At 51.8% G+C, this 24,001-nt stretch overlaps 6 protein-coding genes across 7 annotated transcripts; 3 read left to right on the forward strand and 3 right to left on the reverse strand.

Moving 5' to 3' along the window:
* The first annotated feature begins 433 nt into the window (after positions 1–433).
* On the forward strand, positions 434–3,629 carry LOC100907552 (microtubule-associated proteins 1A/1B light chain 3A). The gene is made up of 4 exons (XM_003739398.2): positions 434–702; positions 2,439–2,544; positions 2,678–2,762; positions 2,871–3,629. Exons 1-4 carry the CDS (start codon positions 642–644, stop codon positions 3,042–3,044), a joined length of 426 nt encoding a protein of 141 aa, XP_003739446.1. The 5' UTR covers positions 434–641; the 3' UTR covers positions 3,045–3,629.
* A 126-nt stretch (positions 3,630–3,755) lies between these two features.
* PolE4 (DNA polymerase epsilon subunit 4) lies at positions 3,756–4,508 on the reverse strand. The gene is made up of 3 exons (XM_003739402.1): positions 4,215–4,508; positions 4,019–4,103; positions 3,756–3,908 (listed from the first exon to the last, which is right to left on the reverse strand). The coding sequence occupies exons 1-3, from the start codon at positions 4,386–4,388 to the stop codon at positions 3,853–3,855; spliced, it is 315 nt and encodes a 104-aa protein (XP_003739450.1). The 5' UTR covers positions 4,389–4,508; the 3' UTR covers positions 3,756–3,852.
* A 286-nt stretch (positions 4,509–4,794) lies between these two features.
* Positions 4,795–6,225, forward strand: LOC100907923 (apoptosis regulatory protein Siva). The gene is made up of 5 exons (XM_003739400.1): positions 4,795–4,884; positions 5,067–5,178; positions 5,258–5,353; positions 5,528–5,663; positions 5,964–6,225. The coding sequence occupies exons 2-5, from the start codon at positions 5,067–5,069 to the stop codon at positions 6,007–6,009; spliced, it is 390 nt and encodes a 129-aa protein (XP_003739448.1). The 5' UTR covers positions 4,795–4,884; the 3' UTR covers positions 6,010–6,225.
* Positions 6,226–8,163: 1,938 nt separating this feature from the next.
* Rab3 (RAS oncogene family member Rab3) lies at positions 8,164–16,686 on the reverse strand. 2 transcript variants are annotated; one of them, XM_003739425.2, is made up of 4 exons: positions 16,433–16,686; positions 9,740–9,964; positions 9,025–9,196; positions 8,164–8,856 (listed from the first exon to the last, which is right to left on the reverse strand). In XM_003739425.2, exons 2-4 carry the CDS (start codon positions 9,950–9,952, stop codon positions 8,585–8,587), a joined length of 657 nt encoding a protein of 218 aa, XP_003739473.1. In that variant the 5' UTR covers positions 9,953–9,964; positions 16,433–16,686; the 3' UTR covers positions 8,164–8,584. The 2 variants fall into 2 exon arrangements, with proteins under 2 accessions (XP_003739473.1, XP_018497609.1); XM_018642093.1 differs by having other exon boundaries at positions 8,164–8,868.
* A 1,388-nt stretch (positions 16,687–18,074) lies between these two features.
* Positions 18,075–20,281, reverse strand: Coq6 (ubiquinone biosynthesis protein COQ6, mitochondrial). The gene is made up of 5 exons (XM_003739395.1): positions 20,149–20,281; positions 19,643–19,930; positions 18,869–19,556; positions 18,406–18,732; positions 18,075–18,287 (listed from the first exon to the last, which is right to left on the reverse strand). The coding sequence occupies exons 2-5, from the start codon at positions 19,903–19,905 to the stop codon at positions 18,153–18,155; spliced, it is 1,413 nt and encodes a 470-aa protein (XP_003739443.1). The 5' UTR covers positions 19,906–19,930; positions 20,149–20,281; the 3' UTR covers positions 18,075–18,152.
* A 907-nt stretch (positions 20,282–21,188) lies between these two features.
* Positions 21,189–23,322, forward strand: Phax (phosphorylated adaptor for RNA export). The gene is made up of 6 exons (XM_003739396.2): positions 21,189–21,296; positions 21,448–21,701; positions 21,872–21,985; positions 22,194–22,336; positions 22,479–22,602; positions 22,676–23,322. The coding sequence occupies exons 2-6, from the start codon at positions 21,603–21,605 to the stop codon at positions 23,117–23,119; spliced, it is 924 nt and encodes a 307-aa protein (XP_003739444.2). The 5' UTR covers positions 21,189–21,296; positions 21,448–21,602; the 3' UTR covers positions 23,120–23,322.
* The last annotated feature ends 679 nt before the right edge of the window (positions 23,323–24,001 follow it).

The raw sequence follows: 24,001 nt of genomic DNA on the forward strand, positions 1-24,001 counted from the left end.
TCCCAACCAGTTCTGATGTGGACTGGTATCGAGGACCCAAGCACAGAAGCCTGTCCCAGAACCCAAGGCCTCAGTTTCTGTATACTTCTTCCTTATCGGTCAATCTGGAACGCTGAGGCGTCAGTCATCGCCCTTCGCGATACCGCCCGCCCGATTCCGATGAAGCCCGAAGCAGAAATCGCCAGCATCATTGTTTACGGGAACATGCGGGACGCATTTTTGTTTTCGAAATTTCGAGCGTTTCTGCCATAGTACACTAATACAAATACAACGACCGACCGTTGCAAGAAAGTCGCTCCGCTGGCGATCGGGGCTCCAGAGACTTCCCGCGCATCAGGGACATTTGCTTTTGCAACAGCATGGCCAGTCAGCACGCCGCGCGGCAAGATGCCGTAGCCGTATCGACTTGGTACCACAATCCCATCACATTGAGACGATTGGCCCACTTTCGAACCCCAGCTGAGTGTGCAGTGGAAAGAGGTGAAGGGATTCCACTCAGGTTCGTGCGTGTGGTGTGTCGCCAGCGGTAGTGCTGAGGAGAACTACGCGGCTTCATAGCGTGGGTGAGATCGTTTCGCGAAACTTCAAAACCTTATCGCATTTCATCGAGCACACATAGTTCAGTACCATCCTGACTAGTCATGGTTGACGCGTTGAGTAAAGATCTCATGGAGAGATCCTTCAAGGAACGTCGATCTTTCGGTGAGTTCTCGCAGAATCCGTGGAGTTTGTATCTATTTCGCAGACCTCGGTACACTGAGAACAATTAGCTTTTCCCGAGTGTGTGGATCCAGGAATCCGCCGCTGTAGGTATCCATGCTCGTGGATTAGCCTTCGCACCCTTGAGTCGCATCAGAACGCAAAAATCAGAAGTTTTCGCTTCCGTGGCCTTGGTCGGAGATTTCAGCGTGCGACCGCACAGAAAATACCACATATGGCTGCTCGAAAGCTCGGAATAGAGCATGGATCGCTCCCCGCACCGTGGTATACATACTACGCAGGGGTCAGCATGCGATCTGAACTCATTTCCGTGACGCATTAGTGACGTGAGATTCATGATTTGGTCACTCCGTGATCGTATAGCATATGATTCCCGGCTCGAGTTGGATTCGATCTGCTCTGCTGCGTCACCTGGAATCAGCCCGGCGGGAACATGCGCAACGCTTAGTCGGCAGCTTACGTGCGTCGAAACGCGTGCGAGCATTCACGCGTCTAAAGAGCGCAAAGGCTTCGATCGCTCAGGGACTGAAGTTGATTTCCGTTCAGTCTCCGTTCAATCGACGAAATCGTCACAGCGATGCGACTCGCCTCGTCAGAGGTGGCTCTCCCGGACGCTTACGTCTGCGTACGAACACTCATCAGCTTTCTTTTCCGAAAACATACGAATCGAAGACGCATATCATGAATGGATACTCGGAAAAACTTCGATGTGAGATTGCACATGTGCTCTGTCCAGAGTTGATGGCGCGGGCAATGCGGTAACCTGGCGCATGCGAACGGGAACTCGCCTCCTCAATCGTTCCTCGAGGACGGGATCCCCGATTCCACAGTACGGGTCTTTTCAGAAGGACCCGAGTCCGAAACCCAGCACCCGCTCCGCTTCCCCCTATCGAGCCGCGCATCTGTGGGCTCCCATTGAGCTCTGACTTTCCGGGACGGGCTCTCGCTCGATCGGACGAACCCCCCGCGGAAAAGATGAAGGTCTCTGCAGCAACCCAATCGATTAAGGAGGGGGGACAATTCGTCATATTATAGATTGATCCATCGAGTTTTCGCTGGCTTGCTAAGAGTCCTCCCCCGACATTCGGAGAGTCAAAGATTTCATCACTTTCGAATTTCGCTTTTTCTACGGAGCTATCGAATCCTTGTGCGGAGCGGAGACTTCCACTTCGTTCTATTCTCGAGATTATTTCCTCGCCCAGCAGCTCTGCAGACAACGCTCGTTGGATACTCATCGCTCTGTAGGAGGGTTCGATGAGATTATTATTCATCTGAGCGACATGGTATCTCGACCACACCACAGCCCTGCTCAGACGCTTTGTTAAGGTTTTCGACAATCTTTACGAACCATTATCTTGACCAATGCGGGTCGGACCTCATTCGAACGTTACGAAATCTGGCATCTTGCATCGAGCAAAGATGCGCCGCATCTCCATACCCTTTTTCACCAAGTCTTCTATCCCCTCCTTCATATGGCAGAGTTTCTCGAGAGAACGTTTGATACTCCCGCTGGATCTGTCTCTGAATGAGATGGACGAGAGATCGCCAGTGGGAAATTCACTCTCTCGGTTTCAGCTCTCGGACCCGGGAGTTCGAATGCCGGGCGATTCAGTGAAAGTTCCTCTTCTCCTCATCAACCACTCATCGGTCCCCCGATTCCTAGTTTGACCCAATTTCGAAAAAATAATTATCATTAACAACGTCATTCGCGATTCCAGCTCAGCGACAGCGCGATGTTGAGGATATCATCGAGAGACACCCCGACAAGGTTCCCTGCGTAATTGAACGATACCGCAACGAGAAAAGTCTTCCGCCTCTCGACAGGTAAGTCAATTACCAAGTCCGCGTCGTGATAATTGGATCAGATGGGATAAGGACAAATCGAGCTGAAGGGCTCTTCTGCCGGCGCCAAGGGGTTTGAACAGCGCGTCTAAAGCCTTTTTTTGTGTCACCCCAGGTCGAAGTTCTTGGTCCCGGATTATTTGACTTTCGGTGAGCTTGGTCGAATAATTCGCAAACGGCTCGAACTCCATCCTCACCAGGTTCGTCATGAATGCCAGTCCGATCGCAATCTCTTTCTGGGTGCCACCGAATAAAGATGATCTGTGTGGATTCCCTACATTGGAACTAACGAAAACTCTGATCTGCAGACATTCTTCCTGTTAATCAATCAGCGTAACATGGCTGCAGTCTCGAAAACCATGGCCGAGGTTTATGCATCTGAGAAAGATGAAGACGGGTACCTGTACATCGTCTACGCCAGCCAAGAGGTCTTCGGATCAGACCGATTGGAGTCCGCGGAAGCAGAAGACGGAGCTGCGTAAAACGTTCTAGTTATCTTCCTCGGGAGTCGAGTTCCCACACTGAACAGATGTCTGATTCGGGAGAGCGGATTTTATGCGTTGTTTTATCGGTCCTGATGTTCTGGGATAAAATTCAACTCGACTTCGGAGGATGCCATCGATGACCTTACTCACACGAAGCTGTTAGCTGGTCACGGCTACCAACTTGTACTCTAACAGCCGACCACAAAACCAGCACCATGGTGGATCAAGAGATTCGTCTGAATACATATGTAATGTTTGAAAGGACACCTGTAGATTGGATCAGTGGCGTTCCAGACAGTAGCCGTGGATAAATTCTCTTTATCGACGAGCTGCTCGGAAATTATCCACTGAGTCGGAGAAGCGAGACGAAACTGCCGTAATAGGCATTGTTACTATGTGATGTGAGTTTTTTTCCACGTATGAAGTCCCCCAATCAACTTTCATACGAGACGATTCCTGGCTATTCGTTCACCTGATACTTCTTAAAACAACTGTTCGCTCTCGCGATGTGAAATGGCCGACTGCTAGCCGGATGCCACCATTCTTAAGTCAGACAAACAATAAACAGCGTGACTTCAACTTCTACGAGAGGAATAATTCCTGTTTCAAGTGCTATCCCGAAGGCCTCACCTCCACAACAACTCTGTCAACAGAACTTCTGCGGAGGTAGGAGCCAGTCGAATGAAAAGAGCTCCGATATCAACGTGGAGCGAGAATGTACCATTTATTTACAGAATTTACACGACCCCCGTGAACTTCTCTGGCAAACAGGCTCGCTGGAGGGGATCGGGCCGTCGCGCGTCCTTCAATCCAAGCATCCTTCTAAAAACGAGAACACCTCGATGGAGTCTATGGCCGATTCTGGAACAAAAATCTGTGGTTAGTCGTTGTGAGCTTGATGACTTCGGAACAAGTTCGAATTCCTCCGTAAACGGGGGTGGGAAATCGGACAGGCGGGATGACTCGCTCACCGACGTCTCGTCTTTGCACGGTTTTTTTTCGGTTCTGCAGCGTGAAATTGTAGGTTTCTTTCGCGATAGCTTCGATGAACAATTCCTGGAAAACCTTCGATTGGAGATTACCGAGCGAGCGGTGAAATCTGAGCTCACGGATTTGCCCGTCAACATACGTCGACTGCTGAAAATCTCTCGCATGGATTTTTTTTACCGTTGCCTTGGCTACGATGAAAACAGCCTCTTGGGAGGCGCTGTTCATTTCACTGTCCAGTTTCATGATCGTTCGTATCTTCGAAATCGGGAATCGCAGAAGTTTTTCATGTTTTTCCACAAATCCCTCCTGGGCCTCGTCACCGGAGGCCGGTACCGCTGTCGATTCGCTCATCGACGGATTGGGCGGGGAGCTAAGATGCCCGAAATCGCGCAAACTTGAGCCTCGAGAGCAGATCTGAGAGAATAGCTGGTCCCTCCAAGGAAAGCACTTCGTTCAAAAGCATGATCAGCTGATTGGAAGTGGCGCCAAAAACAAAGCAGCCGACGGAGCGAAGCTTCTATAGAATTTCGGCAGCTCTCCTTTGGCCACGGGTCATTCCATTCCTTTCCTTATCGGAGTCCGAGACGGAGATCGCTGGTTCCCCGTCATCGACACCGTCATTTCGGCTACGACTTCCTGTGCGCAACGATCTCTAGCTCGAGGAATACACGCTCCGCTGAACTCTGCGCCAAGCGTCGGCCTCCATAGAAGCTCATAGCGAGGCAGGGTCGAGTCAGCTGATGAGGAGATTGCGGATACAGGCGCAGTAATTGTGCAAACACGAAGAGCCGCGCTCCTGAGACGATTCGGACTCGTTCATTTCGGAGATAATATCGAAGCTCTCGAAGTAAGCTTCTTCTATCTCAAATTGAAGAGCTGTTGGTAAATTATGAACATCACAGGGCTTCACCGATTTTTTTTTCTGATTCTGTCTTCGCGGGCGGCGCGTATCGCCAAGAGAGGCGCATGATTTCAGGTTCGCTTGCGAGTTCGAGCGTAACCTACGAATGTCTCAAAAACTCGTTGCAGATGGTCGCTAAGCGGGGTTTTCCCTTCGAGGACTCCCAACAAGGTCAATACAAAATACACGTTACTGAGAAGGTCTACAATTCTACGGAGCAGAGAATCTCGTCGGTTTACGGTAGGAAGGGGAAGTCGCCGAGACCGCCGTCGAGGAAACTCGCGCTTCCTCGTACGATCACTGAAAATTCTGATTCCAGAACGAACGCTTTCGAAATTGATGACTGGATCCCGGGACTTTTTCCGAACCCAGCGAGGGACATGCCCAGCATCGGGGAATTCCCCGGCAGAATTGAGTGAGTCGGTCTCAACATTTCTGAGCGATTGTGCGAAGATATCTGCAGCCCGGGGGAGCGAACGCATGTGTGACGAAGGTTGCCAGCGAAGACCTGCAATCGGGCTTCCTGATAATACTCGATGAGACGCTGTCTGAACACCGATACGATCGTAAAATATCTTGGTCTTTGCAGAAGAGTGCATCTCCTGCCGCAGAGAAGAGCTTTGCTCAGCTAAATGCGATTTCTGTGACGTTGCCGTATGTGATAACTGCGCGAGAATCTGTCACAGCTGTGAGAACGTCTTCTGCCACATGTGCTCTATCGTCAGGTGAGACTGCTCGACATACTCGATAGCCCTCCTGATTGCTGTCATCATGTCTCGTTGTCTTGAATGAACATCTCGCTCGTTCATTCAAGCGAGATGTTCATTCACATCTCGCACCATTCCATGGATGCATGCGTGGGAACGCTTCCCTGAACGGCGATTTTTTTCGCCCGCCCAACAAAGGCATAATTCCGACTACGGTATTTCCCGACCCCCTGGCTCGTCTCCGTTGTGCATTCACGAGGGCTGACGGACAAAATCTAGCAATCATTGTTCTGAGGCAACCATTGTTCTCTCTTCCAGTTACGGCGAGCGCGACAACACAGCAATCTGTTTTTCGTGTAAATGACGAATGATGTGTGTGATTCCAATGGTCAAAATTCAGAGCTCAGCAAGATACCCGCCATGAAACGATCTCTTCTGTCAGTTGCACTGTCGTTTGTTTGTATATAAGCTCAATTGTTATTGCCTCGAAGTATTCTAGATCAATCAAGAATCGATCAACATGATCACAGAAGGCTTAGAGAAATGGTAGATTTTTTGGAAGAATAAAGTCAAAATTCTTCCATTTTAAAGCTTCCCTTCGGTCTCTTCTCTCCCGCCAGATACAGTCGTCGCAGGTTCGATGCGGATGAGGGAGCTGGGACCTCCAGAATGCAGGCGTATTCAGCCGAGCATTGGCCCGATAGGTTGCTTCATTGCCTTCGAACCGGGGAATCGTAAGAACGCGGGGAGAGGGGGGAGGGGAAATTAGCTGCTTTCCGCGGGATTTCATCGAGAGGGATTATTATGCTTTGTGGACTGGTTCCGCAGAAGCTCCGCGCGCGATTACCTTCTTCTTGCACGCCTCCCCATCCACTCAGACAAAGGCGGCATCGAAGACATATGGAGCCACTACATAAATCATGCTCAAAAGACCATGCACTGTACACGGTGCCCCGATCATGGAGGGGAGTGTTCGTCCCAGTACTCCCGATTGGCGCTCGGAGCGACATGGCTCGAGAAGTCTCCTCAGGGAGTTCCGTTCGCAAATCGCTTGGGTATGTGGCTTCTCGGGCACGAATGCGATGAGCTTCAGCTTCACCCCCTTTTTCCGGCCCGTGCATGTACCATCTGTGGGTAGGAATCGAGACTACGGTGCTGAGCGACGATGTCGCAGAACTAACGATGTCCCCACGCCATCTAATGCCTCACGAAACGCCCCACAGAGTAGAGCAGCTGGGAAATATTCGAAGCTATTAATGATAAATGACGTCAATACTTGTACGAGCGTATCGCTTGGCTCGAGGAGATCACATTGATAAATTGAGTTCCAGATTTTCGGGGATTCAACCGCCAGCAGAAGAAATTTCATTGGAACTCTGAGGGAAGCGAAGGTATCGGTGTGAGCAAAAATAAAGACAGGAGCGGAATGATTTCACTCGTCGATGAACTCAGGTACGATCATCTATCATCGACAAACATCAACATTCGTGAGCAGTTCTCTCCCGACGGGATGATGGAGCTACGGCTCCGAGAGAAGGATCGACCAACTTTCTGAATAATAATTGTTCCCTTGGCATTGTCATTCGCTGAACTTTGCGGCTCCCGCGCACTCGGATTTCGCGGAGACGGCCATGCCCCCTTTCCTCCTGCAATCTCCATCTCCCGCACCAACCAGACTGAGAATCACCTCAATATTCCTGAGTCCTGACAATAAGAATCAACAAACACAAGCCAGGATGGTTGGTCGGAGAGGAGACACGACTTCTAGGTCTTAATCTATAGGCTAGTCTTCTTTTCAAACTGATATACGTTGCACAGGCATTTCGACAGATATGGAGTTCGCATGGATATTGTTCTGGTGATTCGACTCTTAAGTTATTTTTATTCATGACTTTCTTCTATCTTTCCCTCCGATAGGTTGGATTTTAACATTTCACCTCAACATTCCCGTTCAATTGCGACGCAACAAATCCCGAAGTGTCTTTCCGGCCTATCTTGTTTTTCGCTCTCTCTCCATCGCAGGGTATAGCAGTCTAGGACTTTCCGGTCGTGAAAGATCACCGCTTCCCGAACTCATTATCGATCAATCAATCGAATGATCTCCCAACAGATGAATCAAAACAAATAGTCGACCGACTAATTTTCTCAACGGTCTATCGCTTCGGTCTTCGACTCATTCGATCCTTTCAAACTCTTCTATCTCTACAGAACAACAGAACCCCCCAGCAGCAGAAGCTCACAACTGCCACCAAGAGCACAGAGAACGACATAGGCAAAGTTCGGCGCACAGGAAAAACGGATATGTCCGATCACTAACTTCCAAAGGAGGCTGGCTGGATTTCTGGCAAGATGTCTAGATCAGGTCAACTAAAACCTGTGGCTAGGGACTGGTGGAGTTTTTGTATGTTCATTCTCCCTTACTTCTCCTCACTCCGTTCCGATACAGCCGATACCCTCTCGGGGATATTCGCGCTCGCTCGCTCGCTCCCTTGCGTTCTTCACAGCACAACACAGGAAAAATCTACGATAATAATAATTTTATCGAGGGTTAGCCCTCGATGAGCTCACGCTGCGGTACTACGCTCGCTCCCCCGCCCGCCCAGCGTCTCCGTCGTCCCAGTTAGCCTAGTTGTGGTCAGTTTTTTTGTTTTCCAGTTTCATGATCAGTTTCCCGATTCACTCGCATTCCCCGCAGTCTCTCACAATGTCTCATCAATCTTCATCTTTCAATCATCAATCGCAGCACAGGCAAGCAGCAACAGACAAATCCATTCCAGCCGAGCATCGCTGCATCTTGACGTCGACGACGTCGCCGTCGCATCGACTCAACCAGCGACCGACTGGAAGGTTGGCAGGCAGAATCGGGAGGTCCTTCTTCTTCTCCGTGATGTTGTTGTTGTTGTTGTTGTTTGATTCCGTCCGTAATTGCGCGGCGTGCCTTAGCACTGGCAGTTCTGACCGGGTCCGCCTTTAGGAGCGTTGTTATCCGTCAGACGGGTGCCCTTATTGGCTCCGGACACTAGAGATGGATCCGCATCGAGAGTCTCTGACATCTTGTCGCAGATGATGTCAACAAGTCGCTCGAAACACTGCTTCACGTTGATGTTCTCTTTTGCCGACGTCTCGAAGAACTCCAGTCCAAGTTGTTCGGCCAGTTGGCGCCCCCTGTCCGTGGACACGACCCGTTCGTCCTCCATATCACATTTGTTTCCTGGAAAGGAGACTCCCATTAATCTATTTGCTCCCTTCCATTGAGAGGGTAGAGCGTCCCTGGCACTCGCAGATGGGCTCCGAATCTCTTGGAAGGGACCGGAGATTTATGAACCAAAGAGGGATGAGGATTAGCTCCTGAGTCGAGGAAAACGGAGTAGGCGCTCACCTACGAGCACGACTTGGGCGTTGTCCCAGGAATATGTTTTGATTTGGGTGACCCAATCCTGGACGCACTTGAACGAGTCTTCGTTGGTGACGTCGTACATGAGAATGAATCCCATGGCTCCTCGGTAATACGCTGTCGTGATGGTTCGGTAGCGTTCCTGACCGGCGGTGTCCTGTTCGACGAAAATGAAACTCTTGAGAACTCTACTCCGACAGAATCTCCGATTCTGCTCGACTCTGAGCGACGGGTCCCACCTATCGTACACCATGCCCACATTTTTCCGTATCCGTCGGAGACGGGGGCTCCGTGTCTTCGAAGCTCGAACGACTTGAATAACACGAAAGTGGGAGATTTCTGGAAGCAGCCCGTCGATCGATCAGTCGGTTGGTGCGCAGTCCACAACGTGGAGCTCGCCCATTATGAATGAGTGATCAGGGACTTTCCCAATTTTCCAAACTTCTTTCTGCCCACGATCATTACGTGTTCTAGAAAGATTATCATATATCTCCCATCTTATCAAATTCAAGAACGTGATTCTCTTCGACTCGCGTTTTCACTGTCCTTCTTAAAGACCCTACGGCCAGTAATAACTCCACAGGCGTACGCGGTCAAACCGCTGCGTTCATTCATTGAACAGACAACTCATCAAGTTTTTCTTGGACTTACTTCCCGGGCGGAGCTGGAGGAGATCAAATATCAAACCATTCAGACTCACCCAAATTTGGAGCTTGACGCGTTTGTCATGTCGAAAAACAGTTTTCACTTTGAAGTCGATCCCGACAGTCGAAACGAAGGCCGAAGTGAAGGAATCGTCAGCGTAGCGGAACAGGAACGATGTCTTCCCGACCGAGGAGTTCCCTATGATCAGGATCTTGAACATATAGTCGAAGTTTTGGTCCGTAGACGCATCTTTCGGCATCGACGTCATAGCGGGCGATCCCTGGGGGGAAGAGAGTGTTTCGTGAGTGCTTCTATCTAGGAAACACCGTTCTATCGCTCTCCGGAGTCACGTCACTCTAGACTCCATTCGTGTAGGGCCAGGGACCCACAATCAAACTTTCTCGTGCGGAAGGAGTCGAATACCCTCGCAGTATGCTCAGCACTCTACTTCTGAAACCACATTCGAGCCTCGGACGGACATCACTGAACTTCACAAGCTGCGTCAAGCACAAAAATCTCCCATCCCCTCCCGAGAGGTAGAGATTGATGGGCGCTCATGACCCCAACAGTCGGAACTGTGCAATCAGTGCTTAGATCAGCGAAGTATTATAGCTATTGACGGCTACACTGACACAAGGCATAAGCCTGAAAAGAATATATTCCACCGATCGGGAAAACTGCGGGTTCACCGACGAGGAAGTGCTGGTTCCTATCCACGAGACTCCCTGACTCCTAAGAGCACCGCTCCTTCGGAGGAGTTAAACAGTGCGCAAGCTCTTCGCGAACTTAGTTGTAAGCGGACAGATACAGGCTCAACAAACGACTCGGGGACGGATACAGGCTCAACAAACGACTGGGGGACCGACCAGCTGTCGAGTCTCGTGGGAACCAAGTCGTCGACAATAAGAATGGAACGAGTCTGCGAAAGGAATTTCCCCGGTAACTATTGCTGAGTATGACAAGGGCTGCTCATACGTCCCAGTCACGCATTGCAGTCGTCACCATCGTAGCGCGAAATGATCTCTATCATCGGGATAATTTTGGGCTTCCCGTGATCATCAATTTCCTGGAGACTTTCCGAGATTCGACCCAGCTCGACCCGGCGTCGTCCGTTCTAGTACCGTGGCTTCGAATTTTCGGGAAATCGAGGCGACTGTCGTCAACATCGCCTCTCTCCATCACTGCCAAGCTCACCCCCCCCCCCCCTAGACTCCAGGTGGGCTTGTATATCGATTCTATGAAGACATCTCTGCCAACAGAATCGAACGATAATCATATTCCCCCCTTTGCCGTTCAAGACGCTTAGAATTGCAGGTTTTCGCTGAAGACCGAACGCATTTGATAAAACGTCTTCGACGGGCCGGATGTCAGCGAGAATACACCGCGAGCGATATGTCGTACTCACACGGCTGAGTTATTACATATAATAATTCTGTCGCACAGCACGCTCTGTGTGGCTCTGTTGAAGGGACTGTGGTGTGAGGATCAAGGGACAGTTCCCTACGGGGCAGACGTCTTTTGCTCGGCGTGGATCACAATGTTCTCGCGAAATGTTCCGCTCTTCTTCTCATGCTTTGTGGCGAAACTTTATTCCGACACCTCATGCTCGGCTCCTGCATGAGACTCGACGAGGACAGAAGAGGTCTCTTTTCAGAGCCTCCAGGACCGAAGTGAGAGGGAGATTCCACCTTGCGCGCGTCGGGATCTCATTTGGAAATAAGTCGGAGACTGTCGCCTTCCCCAAGAGGTGAGCCCGTTCTGGACTTTTTCAGCGAGCGCCGGCGTTCTCCCCGCGTTGTCGATTGATTTTGAGTTTCTGGCTCTGACTTTTCAACCTGTGGGGCACAGAAGAAGTAGAAGGGCAAAAGGCGATCATGCGACGACTCTACGGGACGTTGTTGTGGTTCTTCCCTGCCATTCGGAGACTTCGGCTAGCAAGGAACGTCCGCGGCATCTGCGACCGCGCATTTTGACGTGCCGCGCCGCCATGCGACCGGCACAGTGTCGTGGGACATCGCTTTTGTCGTGAAGCGATGTGCCGCGTGGGACGAATCACTTTTGATTCCGAAAGCCGTCCAGTGTAGACAGCTGTGGCAACCGGCGAACCCATAGATGATCATGTACTCCACAACCGCAGAAACAGTGGGTCGTTCCCGCCGCTGCCATCCGTCTATGACGTTCGTTCCAATGCTTTCCCCGCGATACGATACGCTGTTGCTTTCGAACTGCGGGGAATAGAGTACATACACGATTTTGATCGATTGAATGGAGCGGCTAGTCGAGGAAGCGAAAGCGATACCCGCCTTGTCGAAAGCGAACATTCCGCATTTCTCTTCATGCAGCTAAAATATTCATCCGGCAGCGCTGATTATGCCGAGCTTCACTACCGAACCGACAAGCGAGCCCACTAGCCAACCGACGAGCGGGGAAATGAACGCCGGTAGACGAGCGAGCCAGCGAGCTAAGCTCACTTCGGCCAAGCTTCGCAGCAACTAATGAAGTAATGGAGCCGTACAAAGGGCCTCGGAACTTCGACGTCCATGTGTGTGATTTCCGACCCGGCCACGGAATTCGCTCACAGTAGTTCGGCTACTCCGTTGACGAATATCCCGCAAAAGCCAGAAGCGCCCGGGAACTCCCGCCAAACGGACGGGATATCCATGAGGGAGAAGGGCGTCGAATGGAAACGCTCCGCAAAAGGTTCAGACGGTGAGCCCGCAATTTAGGAGGCTCGAGACCTCTCGAAACTAATAGCTCAGATGGAGAGCGAGGGGGAATGAGACGGAACTTGCGAGAGGAGTAACGAGATTCGACGGCGCGTGAATGATAGAGGCTAGGAACGGGATAACGACGGGCTAGCCACTAATAAGGAATGGCGGTATGGCCACTTTCGGCCCTTGAGTCAAGGAACTTCCCTCGATGCTCATTGTCATTATTGCTGTGGCTGATACTCGGATATAGATGCCCTGGACGCAAGGTGGGTGTGTCTCTCGCGGCGTGCTCTGTTTCCCGCTCGTCTCCAGACCCTCCTCGCGAAGAGCACTCTACGTATCTGGCAATATTTCCGTTGGCGAGATAGACAAGCCACGCTCTACAAAGTTATTACATCCTACGCTCACGCCCGTCACGGTCGGTTAGAATTCATTCGCCTCCTAGCCGCCACAGAGAAACCGATGTGAGCCCACCATAGCCTTTCGGGGAGAATTCGCTCCCGTAGAGAGGGGAAAAACTGACGATCGCTCGCCCTTACGGCGAGAGAATTTCCTTCCGCCGACCTGCGCTTGACATCTCATCCTATAGCGACAAGTTGACCAGTTGAGTGGTCGCCGTTCCCGTGCGCTTCGATTTGCGAAAAAGCCGCGTCCCTCCGCTGATCCTTCCCGATCTGGCCCATCGTGTTGCTGAATCAGTGAAATAGAAAAATCTTCTGCTTTTCCGTCCATGTTCGGTCTCTAACAGGGAAATACGTCCGCACCGGAACGGTGACTGAGGCCGAACTCGCGGAACGCTGAGACGGAGAAGTTCTCCTCTCTTCCTGTTGAAGACCACATTGTTGCTCTCCAATCTGATCGTTGATTGACTCGATCCTCCTCGCTGGCGACAACCGTCTTAGTCGGAACCCAGCGTGTTAAGTGTCTTATCCGCGAATCTGGATCGCGGTCAGATTCCCGAGGCGAGAATTAGCGGGCCGCATTGAGAATCCTTCCGGTGCGGGAGATAACGTGACGGAGGTCGACGCATCGAGTTCGCTGCGGCTGCAGACCTTACTCCGAGCGTCGTCGAGGCATGAACCATCAATAAAAGATACATAATCGATAGCGAGATGTTGCGCGGTGCGAGAATAAAACACGCAACGGCCATTCGAAGATAAGCTCTCGTCGCTCCGATCCGTTCGAACAGCGAATACAGTCGTCGTTCTTGTTCCTCTTGCACGTAACAAGAGCGACGTTTGACGTCGTCTCAACAAGAGTGCTCTTGAGCCCGACGAGTTGATCGAGTCTCTCGGGAGCAGCGAATGCTGTACGACATAATTTCTCGGACGCCCCTCTGACGTGTGATCGGCACGGTCGCAAATTAACCTCTCACTACCTAGGCTTTGGAAAACTCTAACCCCTCGCATCGGCCGAACTTAGATGCTGTCAGAGTTCCAGAGCCAGCGGTGGCGGCGACGGCATCGTCAGCCCGGTGACCGGGAGACATCGGCTGCGCTCGGGAATCCGCGGGCAACGTGCAAAGACTGCGGGAAACGAGCTCGACGGTCGCGACGAGTCGTACTGCTCTCAGTAAAGAGAATGTCGGACTGAGAGTTTTAGATCATGTTACTCGGGAGCTCAGGATCCGATTCCCAATTAAGTTTCTCGAGGCGACGAGAGCCCAGATTTCCCTCGCCCCTCGCCCCCTTCCCGTACGTTCCCTGGACATAGTACGAAAGCCGGGTCACTAAACATCTCTGCGAGAAGGTCCATGAATACATAGAAAGGGATTCTAAGCTCGATTCCGATCAGTCCGTAATCCGACGTCATATTTCGTGACGGCAATGACCTCTCCGTGAGCATCCGAACTTCTCGAGATTCCCCGCTGCCACAAATCGAGCAGGAGGAGGACCCACGAATTACGACGATCGTCTAAGGTAAGACCCGTTCGCGGGACCCACTCGAATGGAGAGCAACAAGAGAATTAGCTCCGCTTGATGTCTGAAACAAAAAACTTTCGAAACGGCGAGTGGGCTTGACACCAAATTGAAAGTCCGGAAAATCGTAAGCTGTCCGCTCTCATGTTTGGTCGGCCTATTTCTCAAAACGGAGAGAGATCGGTCCCTTGCTCGGTCATGGCGGACAGCTCCGTTGTCGTCAACGTTGCTGTCGCCGGATACAGAGAGAGCGATACCGGATCCGGGAGGCACTCGTTTGTCGCGGTTCTTGGTTCCCAAATCTATCGCCATACAATCTATGTGAAAGAAACAGGTTCCAGCCCTAACATCCGACCTTGCGTCGTTGTGCTTGATTCCGAGCGGACCGAACTTACTCGAGAAGGCATGGTCGGTCAACTGATTTGACTCTGTACACAAAATGACATAACAGTCTTTCATGAATAGCCAGCGATGCATTCGAGATTGCGGTGGTGGCGGAGGCCAAGGCCGAGCTCTTGCGGCTACGTAGCTATTTGGGGAGGAGCCATTTGAGGAATATGTACTACGAGAATAACTTTGTATTCCCGGAGGATCCACGCGAGGGAGATTCGGGCTTCAAACGGAGCCATATTTTCTCCGGGCCCGCAACCATTTCCCTCGGAATCAGGCGCTGCTCATCGAGTCGAAATCGCGTGGCGCGGGACGGACAGCGTCATAAGTCTCCCGAGCTCGAGTTTCTCTGAGGAGCTTCTTAGATCCCCCATTCGGCGTGGTCCTATGGAGCGAAAGCAAAAACAAGGACAAGCAAACTCAAGTTGTCCCCGACATGGTTGCCGAGCGTCCCATGATTCGGAACGCGTGCTCGATGTTCGGTAGACTACCACTAGGACGTCTGTCAACATCACAGGTCCTATCCTCTGGACCATTCCGGGAATCAGACATCGTTTCGAACTCTTATCTTCTACCCGACCGGCAGGTAGTCGAATTCTCAGCCTTCGTCTATAAGCCCTCTCTGGATTGTTCGCGATTCGCAGAAGCTACTCGAGGCCACGGATCCAAGCTCGATGGTTTCTTCAATATGTGCTCAGATATCGATTGCATCCGAGACCAATGGGCAAATTATTCGGATTGTGTCAGGAGTCGGAACGCGGTGGACGAGAACTCCGTTCGACAGAATCGGATCTACCGAAATTTTTCAGTTCGCCGAACGACGCAAATCGAAAGCCTGAATTTGCACTTCCCCACGCAGTCTGACGCGAACGAACTTCCGCGATTTACACTCTTTGTTTGGACCTGCGGCGCAGACCCCTCCGCAGAAATTGGTTGCTTTCTTTTTCTTCTTCTCCAATTGCTCTCAACTCGAATGGAAAACGTTCCTCCGCGCTCATGACTCATAATAGCGATGCCCGCCATTATCGGTTGGTTGATAATGGGTTGAGACTCGTGATTAAGTTCCCGTTAAGCATTTCTTTGTTGTTGTTGCTGTTGTTGTCGTGAAACGGGGACATAATCTGACGATAATTGAATCAGCGGTAGAAGTTCCGAGGTAGGCCACTCACTTCTGACTGAACGGAAATTAGGAAGACCAGGTCAGACCTAGGATGGTGGGAACGAGCTTTTGGGAGAGGAAAAAGTTCTTCTGTTGCAAGCAACATTTCTGTGTACTCAATGGGGGGAAAGGAGCGAGGAGCCAGGCAAGGGGTTCGCTGCTCGTCTGCTCGGTCTGTTCTAAAAATAGAGTACAGACAGTCGGAGAGTGTTTTCCAATGAGCAACGAAGCCGAAGGAAAATGCGCGAACAACACAACAATCCACCAGAGGAGAATTCCGCACTCGCCGAGCCGACTCGCCACAGAGATCCCTCGTAAAAATGTCGATGACGTCCGCAGCGGCAAGTGACAACTTCGAAGCTCCTGCTCCACCGAATTTAATTCAAGCGAGAGAGGCGATTCCACGAGCCTGAGATGAACTTCCACACAACACCGTCTGTCATCCCACAACCAGTACGATCCATCATCGAACGCTCGCTTGTGCTGAGTTTTGAGACGTTATCCGAGGCTTCGGTAAACTGAACATCTGGCCAAGTTGCTGGCTGGCTGGCGAGCGATCCACCACCCACCTGTGATTTCGTTCGCGATCAGATCCGAGTGTGGCGAAAATGCGGTAAGTTCTCCAACACCTCACGACTCGTCGTCTTCCTCAGAGAACGCGTTGGCCGACCTGAACTTTTCCTCTCGATAACGCCGTCGACGCTCGCTCTCTAAATAAACTTGCTCGGCGGACAGACGGCCAGGCAACTAGACAGTCAGTCAGTCGGGCAGGCAGGCGGACAGGCACGGCACCACTACGTTCGGGCTCCGCTCACGGCAGGACGGGGCAGTTTCGTCGCTGCGAAGGCCCACTGGAGATGGGCCTCCCTTCCGCTCCCGGACGCACTCGCCACTAGCTCCACTCCGACTCCTTTTCCTCATCTGCCCTCGTCGTCTCTCTTGTGCCGCGGTGGCGGCGGCGGCTGCTGCTTCTGTTTCTGCTGCTGCTCCTGCCGCCGCTGTCGCCACCGCATTGAATGCCGTTAGAGCTCTTCACACGATCCTACAATCGGATCACTCGCACAAGAGCTTTTCCCTCGTACGCTCTCCAATGAGAAATATGTCACCGAGTCCAGCCCCTCTCCCCCCCCCCCGCCATTAGCAGGGACAATCGGGAGCCATTTCGTGATAACGAATTCCGGCAAGGCTCGTCGCACGACCGCACGATGCCGATGGATGAGCCGCGCGATTGATTGATTGATTCATCCATCCATGGGCCCTTTCTTTGAAGAGTTCTCTGCCTGGTTACTTTGTCGTGCTCAGAATCGTGGAGTTCCGTCCTCAGTTTTTACCACGCTTCTTTCGGGAAGATTCTCCCGCAGCGGAGACGTGCCTGGGTTCAAGTTCCCGGAGACGGTGGTCGTTCAATCGCCGTTCGAGGGGGTAAGGTCCCATGGAGGGAAGCGGGAGCCGAGGCTGAGCATTCAATGCGAGAATGAGCAACTCAAACATGAAGGCGCACCGTGGCAAATCCAGGGGCGAGGGGAGCTCCAGAGATTATCACCACCGACATGATTGCAGAGCGAAAAATGAGACGGTCACTTCCGACCGCGGAATGGGAGGAAACGCAGTCAGCATTCAATGACAATAATTGAAGGCGAGATGTTGTCTGATGGATCTGGAGTCATTCGCCTGCCGCCAACCGGAGTCTTTCGTTCATTCGGTCGTGACCATACTCTTGTTCCGAAGTGAGCGATTGCGATTCGGCATTCCCACCGCGATGCCCGGGTTTCAGCTCCCGAATACAAACCGCCGGAAACATCAGACTAGTGCTTCAGACATCGGGGTGTCCCGCCACAGATCTGGATGAGCTGGTCCAAAACCTTTGTGGTTCGCCTGCCTTCTCCTCTTCCGGGACGTATTCTGGAAGAAACCATCAAGGACTCTCACGTCACGGGAAGCACAGTCCGTTGGTGATAAGCGATACCCCACTGGAATTCCGAATTTCACCGCCCCGACTCGGGAAGGAATGATCGTGGGACATTCGAAAGGTGAACTCTCCCATGGGCGGATGTTCTCTTCTTGAGGGAATTCTTCGAGGATTTCAAGACGGTTCCTTATCCCGCAACCAAATACCGTTCAATGGGTTCACTATCATAATCGAATGTGGATCTGAGTAAGGCGTCGACGGGAGCGGAATCCGACATGGACCACCATCGACGATTATTTCATAACAGCTTTGAATCTTTATTTCCTGCTCTGCCCTAAAACGCTACCATTTTGAGCGTGAATAAAATACAGCGGCATGAGTTACCGGGACGCGAACTGGATGATTTTGTGTTTCAGATACGGGAGAGAGTCTAAGATTTGGACTCCGAGACTGCGAGCGAGAACCACCGGTAGATTCTTGTTCTGGTAGATATGAATCAGACCTTCGATCGCCACCTGAAAAACGAGTCTCGGGTAATTTAGGCACTCTCTGGGTTAGCGAAATTCATTTACGGGAAAATTTTCCGGTCTCGACGCTATCGTTCCCTGAGTACTAGGTGCCGCCCCAATTTACCTGGAAGGGCAGAAGGGCTCGTTGCCTTTCGCGTTCGTACGCTATCAGGGCTTTCATGTCTCCTGGTTGCTCCCCCCGGAAAGCGGCCCCTGCGAGATTCCTCACGAGACACTCTACGTCTGCGAAGCCGAAATTCGCGCCTTGTCCAGCCAGAGGATGCACTCGGTGTGCGCTGTCCCCGACCAACACTGTCCGGGGAACGACATAATTCACCGCATGACCCATACCAAGAGGGTACGACGCCCGCGTCTGTGGATGAACGGCCACCACTCTCGGGGGGGTGACTTTCGAGCAACTCTGTCGCAGCCCGACGGAGTTCATGATGAGCTGCGGAACAGCAGAGAAACGCCGACGTTAAAAATTCGAATTGTCGAATTCTATGTTCTGAGCCTTTTTATCGGTTGAGGCGTATGGGTCGAGATTTCTCAATTTCGAAGAGCGTATCAAGAGAAATCGAACGCACCCGAGTACCGTGCAGCACGGACATCACGCCTTGATTGTAATCTAGCGTATCGGTGAGGTGCCTGTTGAGGGTCTCCACGAACTCTTCGTCGGAAAGCTTGAGGATTTGCTCGGCACAGTCGTCAACCAGGGACCAGATAAGGCAAGCTTTTTTGTTCCCGAGCGGCAACAATGCGACGACGCCTTCGGGCAGGAATCTCTGGAAGGCTGTCCCGTCGACGTCGCTTAGACCGTCCAGATCCACGACGGCGATCACGGATTTCTGTTTGTAGCTCCACGAGACATTCTTCACGCCCATCAGCTTTCGGATTTGCGAGTTGAATCCGTCGGCTGCGATTAAGAGGTCAGTCGTGTGTTTCTCGGGCTCGTCGAAGATTTCAAACGTGACTTTCTCCGGGGGAAACGACCGTCGGTCGAGCGTCGGCAGCTCGATGTTCGTGATCCGGGTTCTGGATCTCAACTCGATGTTCGGTAGCTCCTTCAGTCGCTCGTAGATAGCGTGGAGCAACGCGTGCTGGTCTATATTAAAGCAAACGGTGTCAGGCTCCACGTCCTCGTCGTCTTTGACAAGATCCGAACCCCGGAAATCCAAGGCCGCGTCGCTTTGATTTTCCCAGACGACCATCCTCCGGCAGACGTGTTTCTGCTGGGGCGATAATTTCTGCCAAATGCCTTGATCCACCAGGAACCTGGAGCGAGAGGGGGAAGAAAATTCTTGAGTCGTTCCGTTTCTTTTCGACCTTGCGAGCATGAAGCAATCTCCCCTGGGCATCACCTTCGGGTACCGGGCGTGATCGCGTAAACTCGATTGGACCATTCATTGAGGTTTTGGGGGAACTTAATGTCTCGTCGCTCGACCAATGAAATGGCGCGCTGAGCGAAAGCCGGAGACGCTGCCAGAGCTACCGCCGTTGCGGCGCCGATGAGATTGCCGCCGATCACAGTTATGTCACGGTGAAGGAATCTCCGGCCAACATGATTGTGATTGGTGATTGAGTGTTTCCCGAAAGTGGAGATGTGTCGACACACGAGACGCATGACTGACGATAGGCTCCACACTCGGCTGTAAGTAAACGGCGGTGAAATTCGTAATCATTCGACTTCCCATTCCCGAAGACATTATCCCGAATAATTGCAGCCTCAGCAATCGGAAGGGAAAGTTTCCGCGACACTGCGATCTTCTCCGCCCAGCTGATTGTGGAGCGGGTCGAACGGACGTGAATTCTCCTACGGCGCGGCGGGTACTATGGGATCGATAAGTTTAAGAAACCCAATGCTCACCTGTTAACCCAGGTCGTCCTGCGGACAGAATCAGAATCGAGCTCCGGACAGTCTTTATGCACCAGAACAGTGGAAGAAACCTCGATCAGTAGAAAAATCGAACACCGGAAAAATCGTCTCCTGTCCACTCTCTCATTCTGTTTTGAAGGTGATCAGCTGCTTCTCCGCTGGCGCTACCGACAGCGCGCCTGCTACGCAGCGCCGCCGCTACCGCAGTGAGGGTGTCCACACACTTTTCAATCCGGGCTCCGCCAACAACCTCCCTCCCGGGGTCGCCCCCTCATTGTCCATAATCGTCCATCCTTACACCATATTCATCCCTATCCATATATGAATAGACTCGTTCACCGTACACCTTGCGACGGAGCTTCAGATCAAGTTTGTCCCATGTGACTTTCTGGAAGCTACTGCAGGGGATGGAGCGGAGTGAACTCCCGCAATCCTCGCACTCTCACGGTCCCGAATCGAGGCCATCGTTCCGTTGGCGGAGGGGAGAACCCCTCCGGCTTTCTAGATTCTTCACCCATGGCATAAGACACCCGTATCCCGCGACTCCGTAGACCTCAATCTCACTTCTTGTGAGGAGTCTCGGGTCTCGGTGGCTTCTCCAGCTGCGGAGCACCGGACAATGAGGGAGGGAGTGGAGAGAGATATCCCGAGCCTCGCTGAGCAGGTGTTACGAGCGGGAATCCTATTTTTGATCCATCGAATAGCTATCCGTTCGGATATCACATGGATAGCGCGATGGCTTCACGTTCAGCAGTCGGAGATGCGTTTTCGGCGGAAGCGCTCGACAATTATATGCCAAACATTCCGTTGAGAGCCGTTGATTACCGCCAGGCGTCGTTTTCGGTGAAGGGCCCTCCTGGCGTCATACGAAACACGTGAATACTCGTGACTCCTTCTGGAGTTCAAGTTTTTTCTCGCCGAGACGCAGTCGTGTCTATCCACCGCCAAAATTTGAAGCAGACAGAAACCCGAGAAAAACAAATGCTCGATCGCTCGCGCTCATCTGCTGTATAGAGCAGACAGATTCTGAGTAGTCGCGAATCCTGATTGTTTGGGCGCCCACTTCACCGCCGAATTCTCTGAGTGGACTGTTTCCGGATACTGCAACGGAACGGGCATCGAGCCATCTCGCAACACCTGTGAGTCGACATTATATCCGTCGATTCCCGCGATAAGCGCCGTTCTATCGATCGCGCCAGGCAGTGAACTTTTCTCCGAGACCGAGACCCTGTTATGCAGAAGACGTGATGAATTGAACACCTGACTCAGAGAGGTATAGGAATTCCACAGAAGTTATAGCCATCGGAAGTTGTGCTCCTCCGTATCTTGGGCGAGTCCCGCTGCGGCTCGATCTGTGGACCTCCGGTCAACATAGTTGGCACACCCACTGTCGCTGTACTCGGAACAATCGAACACTCGGACTATCTTCATCCACATCCGAGCCGATGTATCGTCTCAGAGATTCAGATAGTTCAGACTGTGATAGTTCGGATGGAGAAACGAGCTGGAAGAGAGCGCCGAGAGATACTATCGACAGGCAAACGGTAGGAATTCGAAATCTATTTTGTGTATTCGAGAATCTCTCACGCAGCGGAATCCCCCCATGGAGGAGTTGACAACGTCGAGAATTTCTTCGTTGAGAATCAACCCGAAATTCCCCTGAGCACGCTCTCGGTGACGAATGGTTGTGACGTCTGGAATTCTTTACTTGCAGACCGCCGGGGATCCCCCTGTCGCGTCTCCGAAACACTCGAGCGGCGCGAGACGGAAAAATCGCATTTGGGGAGATGTCGTCCAAGAAGAGGCGCTCACGATGAACATGACGGCTGTAAGTTTTCTGTCGCTCGGTGGAGCTCATCGGCACATTGACTTTGAGCTTCCGTCTGAACGCCTGAGAAGAAAGGAGCAAGTGATGCACAGTGGATAATTACAAGGCGTTGACAAGATCCCTCCGTGCCCTTGCTGTCTGGGCCAGGTCTTGGGAGCAGCTAGCGTCTCCGAGCGATGGAATGAGGCTTTTACTCTTTAAATTGAAGGGGTTCGGCGTTCAAGTTGTGCACAAAGACCTCCGCGAGGATCGAGGTGTCGAGAGTTACGATTTCACGAAGGCGCGCTTCGATCCGAGACCTGCATTGGAGCCAGTCCCCACTGAAATCCCGGAGAAGCTCAAGGAATTGAGGTGATTCTTCGCTCCAGCTCAGCGGTGTCCCGGGCGAATAGCTCGATCCGATTTCGAAACACCTGCTTCTAGAATTAATGATTTATGATTGAAGAAAAGAGTTTCGATCGCTTGGTCATACGACTTTGAATAATCATTTCAGAGCGGAGAGGGCGAAAGAACTGCGGAGCCGGCTCGGAGTTCCGGAAGCCATCGACAAACTCGGACGTGATCCAACCACCGATAAGGTCGTTCAGGAGATCTGTCGGCGATTGAAAGAACCAAAAGTGAGTCCTGATCACCTCAAGTAGCACTCCTCAGGACTAACCCACATTCTGATACTTTCTTTGTTCCTTGCAGTCTGATCTCATAGGAAGAGCTGTCAGCGAGATCGGGACGGACTTGGCTACTGATTTACTTTACGCTGCCGAAACCATAGAAGCCAATGGAGGTCTCATGATCAACAATGGGAGCAGGAGGAGAACGCCCGGTGGAGTGTTCCTGCATTTATTACGAAATGACAAACGCGTCGATAAAGAAACCGTGGACAGAGTCTTCGAAGCCGAAACGCAAGCAAGGAAGGTTGAAGCCAAAAAGCGCAAGAGATCGGCGGTGGAGAGAAAAGCCGCGAGAGCAATTCGTGCTCTCGAGGCTAAGATGTTCGGCGACAACAACAGCCGATCCCAGAGCTCGAATGATGACGAAGACGAAGGGATGGATCGAGCGCCTCCGAAAAAAGTTGCGCCCGCAGAAAGAGCTCGATCGGGAACGAGCGACCTCGAAGACGGGGAGATCGACGACTGAGATGCGGGCATCAATGTCCACCGATTAGCGATTAGGTATCATACAATAAGTTTGAATTCAGTGTCCGATTTCGGCTCTCCATCGGGCTGATGGAGAACCGCTGAATCAGGCCGAACCCTGAAAACGAATTCAATGTATATGATGCATAGATGTGATTGTGGTCTGAATAAAGTTCGGATCAATCGGCATCTTTGTGAAGTCAAGAGTATGTTAATCTATGAGAACCCTGATCTATGAGCTGAGGTCGTCTCGAACGGGGGAACTGTTCTCGGCCGATGTCGTTCTCTCCATGGAGGGATTCTGATGAGGTTCATGTATTTCTGTGAGCAGGTCCATCTATAGCGCAAGGCCATTCGCCGCGCTTTCAATTGTCCCTGTCGTTGTCGTGCTATATCGATCCAGTGCAGAATGAAGGCAAGAGCGATGGATGAAATGTCCGACTCCCGTTCACTAGAATTCGGAATAATCCAAACATCGGATGCTGCTCAGCTCCTAGGGGACACTACCTGATCGGGTTCGCCCGAGGCATTGAAATTTGACTCTGAGGGAAACTGATCCGCTTCAGCCCTTGGAAACCAGGGACGAATACCGCATTTCCTTTTGTTGGAGGGCATGCCTCACATTTTTCCAAGCTACGCTCGAGGTCCCCTGCTTTCGGAGCGTGCCCCTCAGTTTTTTCGATCAGATAGGGAAAAAACGGACTTCTCCCGAGCTCAGCCGAGCAATAGCGGAAGAAATATCGGTTTTGTGGAGTGGTGGTGGATTAGGTATGATTACGAGTTCCATCGATCACTATCTATCCGGTCATGTTGCTTCGCTCAGAGTTGCCGGTGAAAATGCAAGACCGGCAGGCTGTTTCTGCGTTGCGTGGTCGTAGCTCGT

Source organism: Galendromus occidentalis, unplaced genomic scaffold (assembly GCF_000255335.2).
Source record: "Galendromus occidentalis unplaced genomic scaffold, Mocc_1.1 scf7180000076522, whole genome shotgun sequence".
NCBI lineage: Eukaryota > Metazoa > Arthropoda > Arachnida > Mesostigmata > Phytoseiidae > Galendromus > Galendromus occidentalis.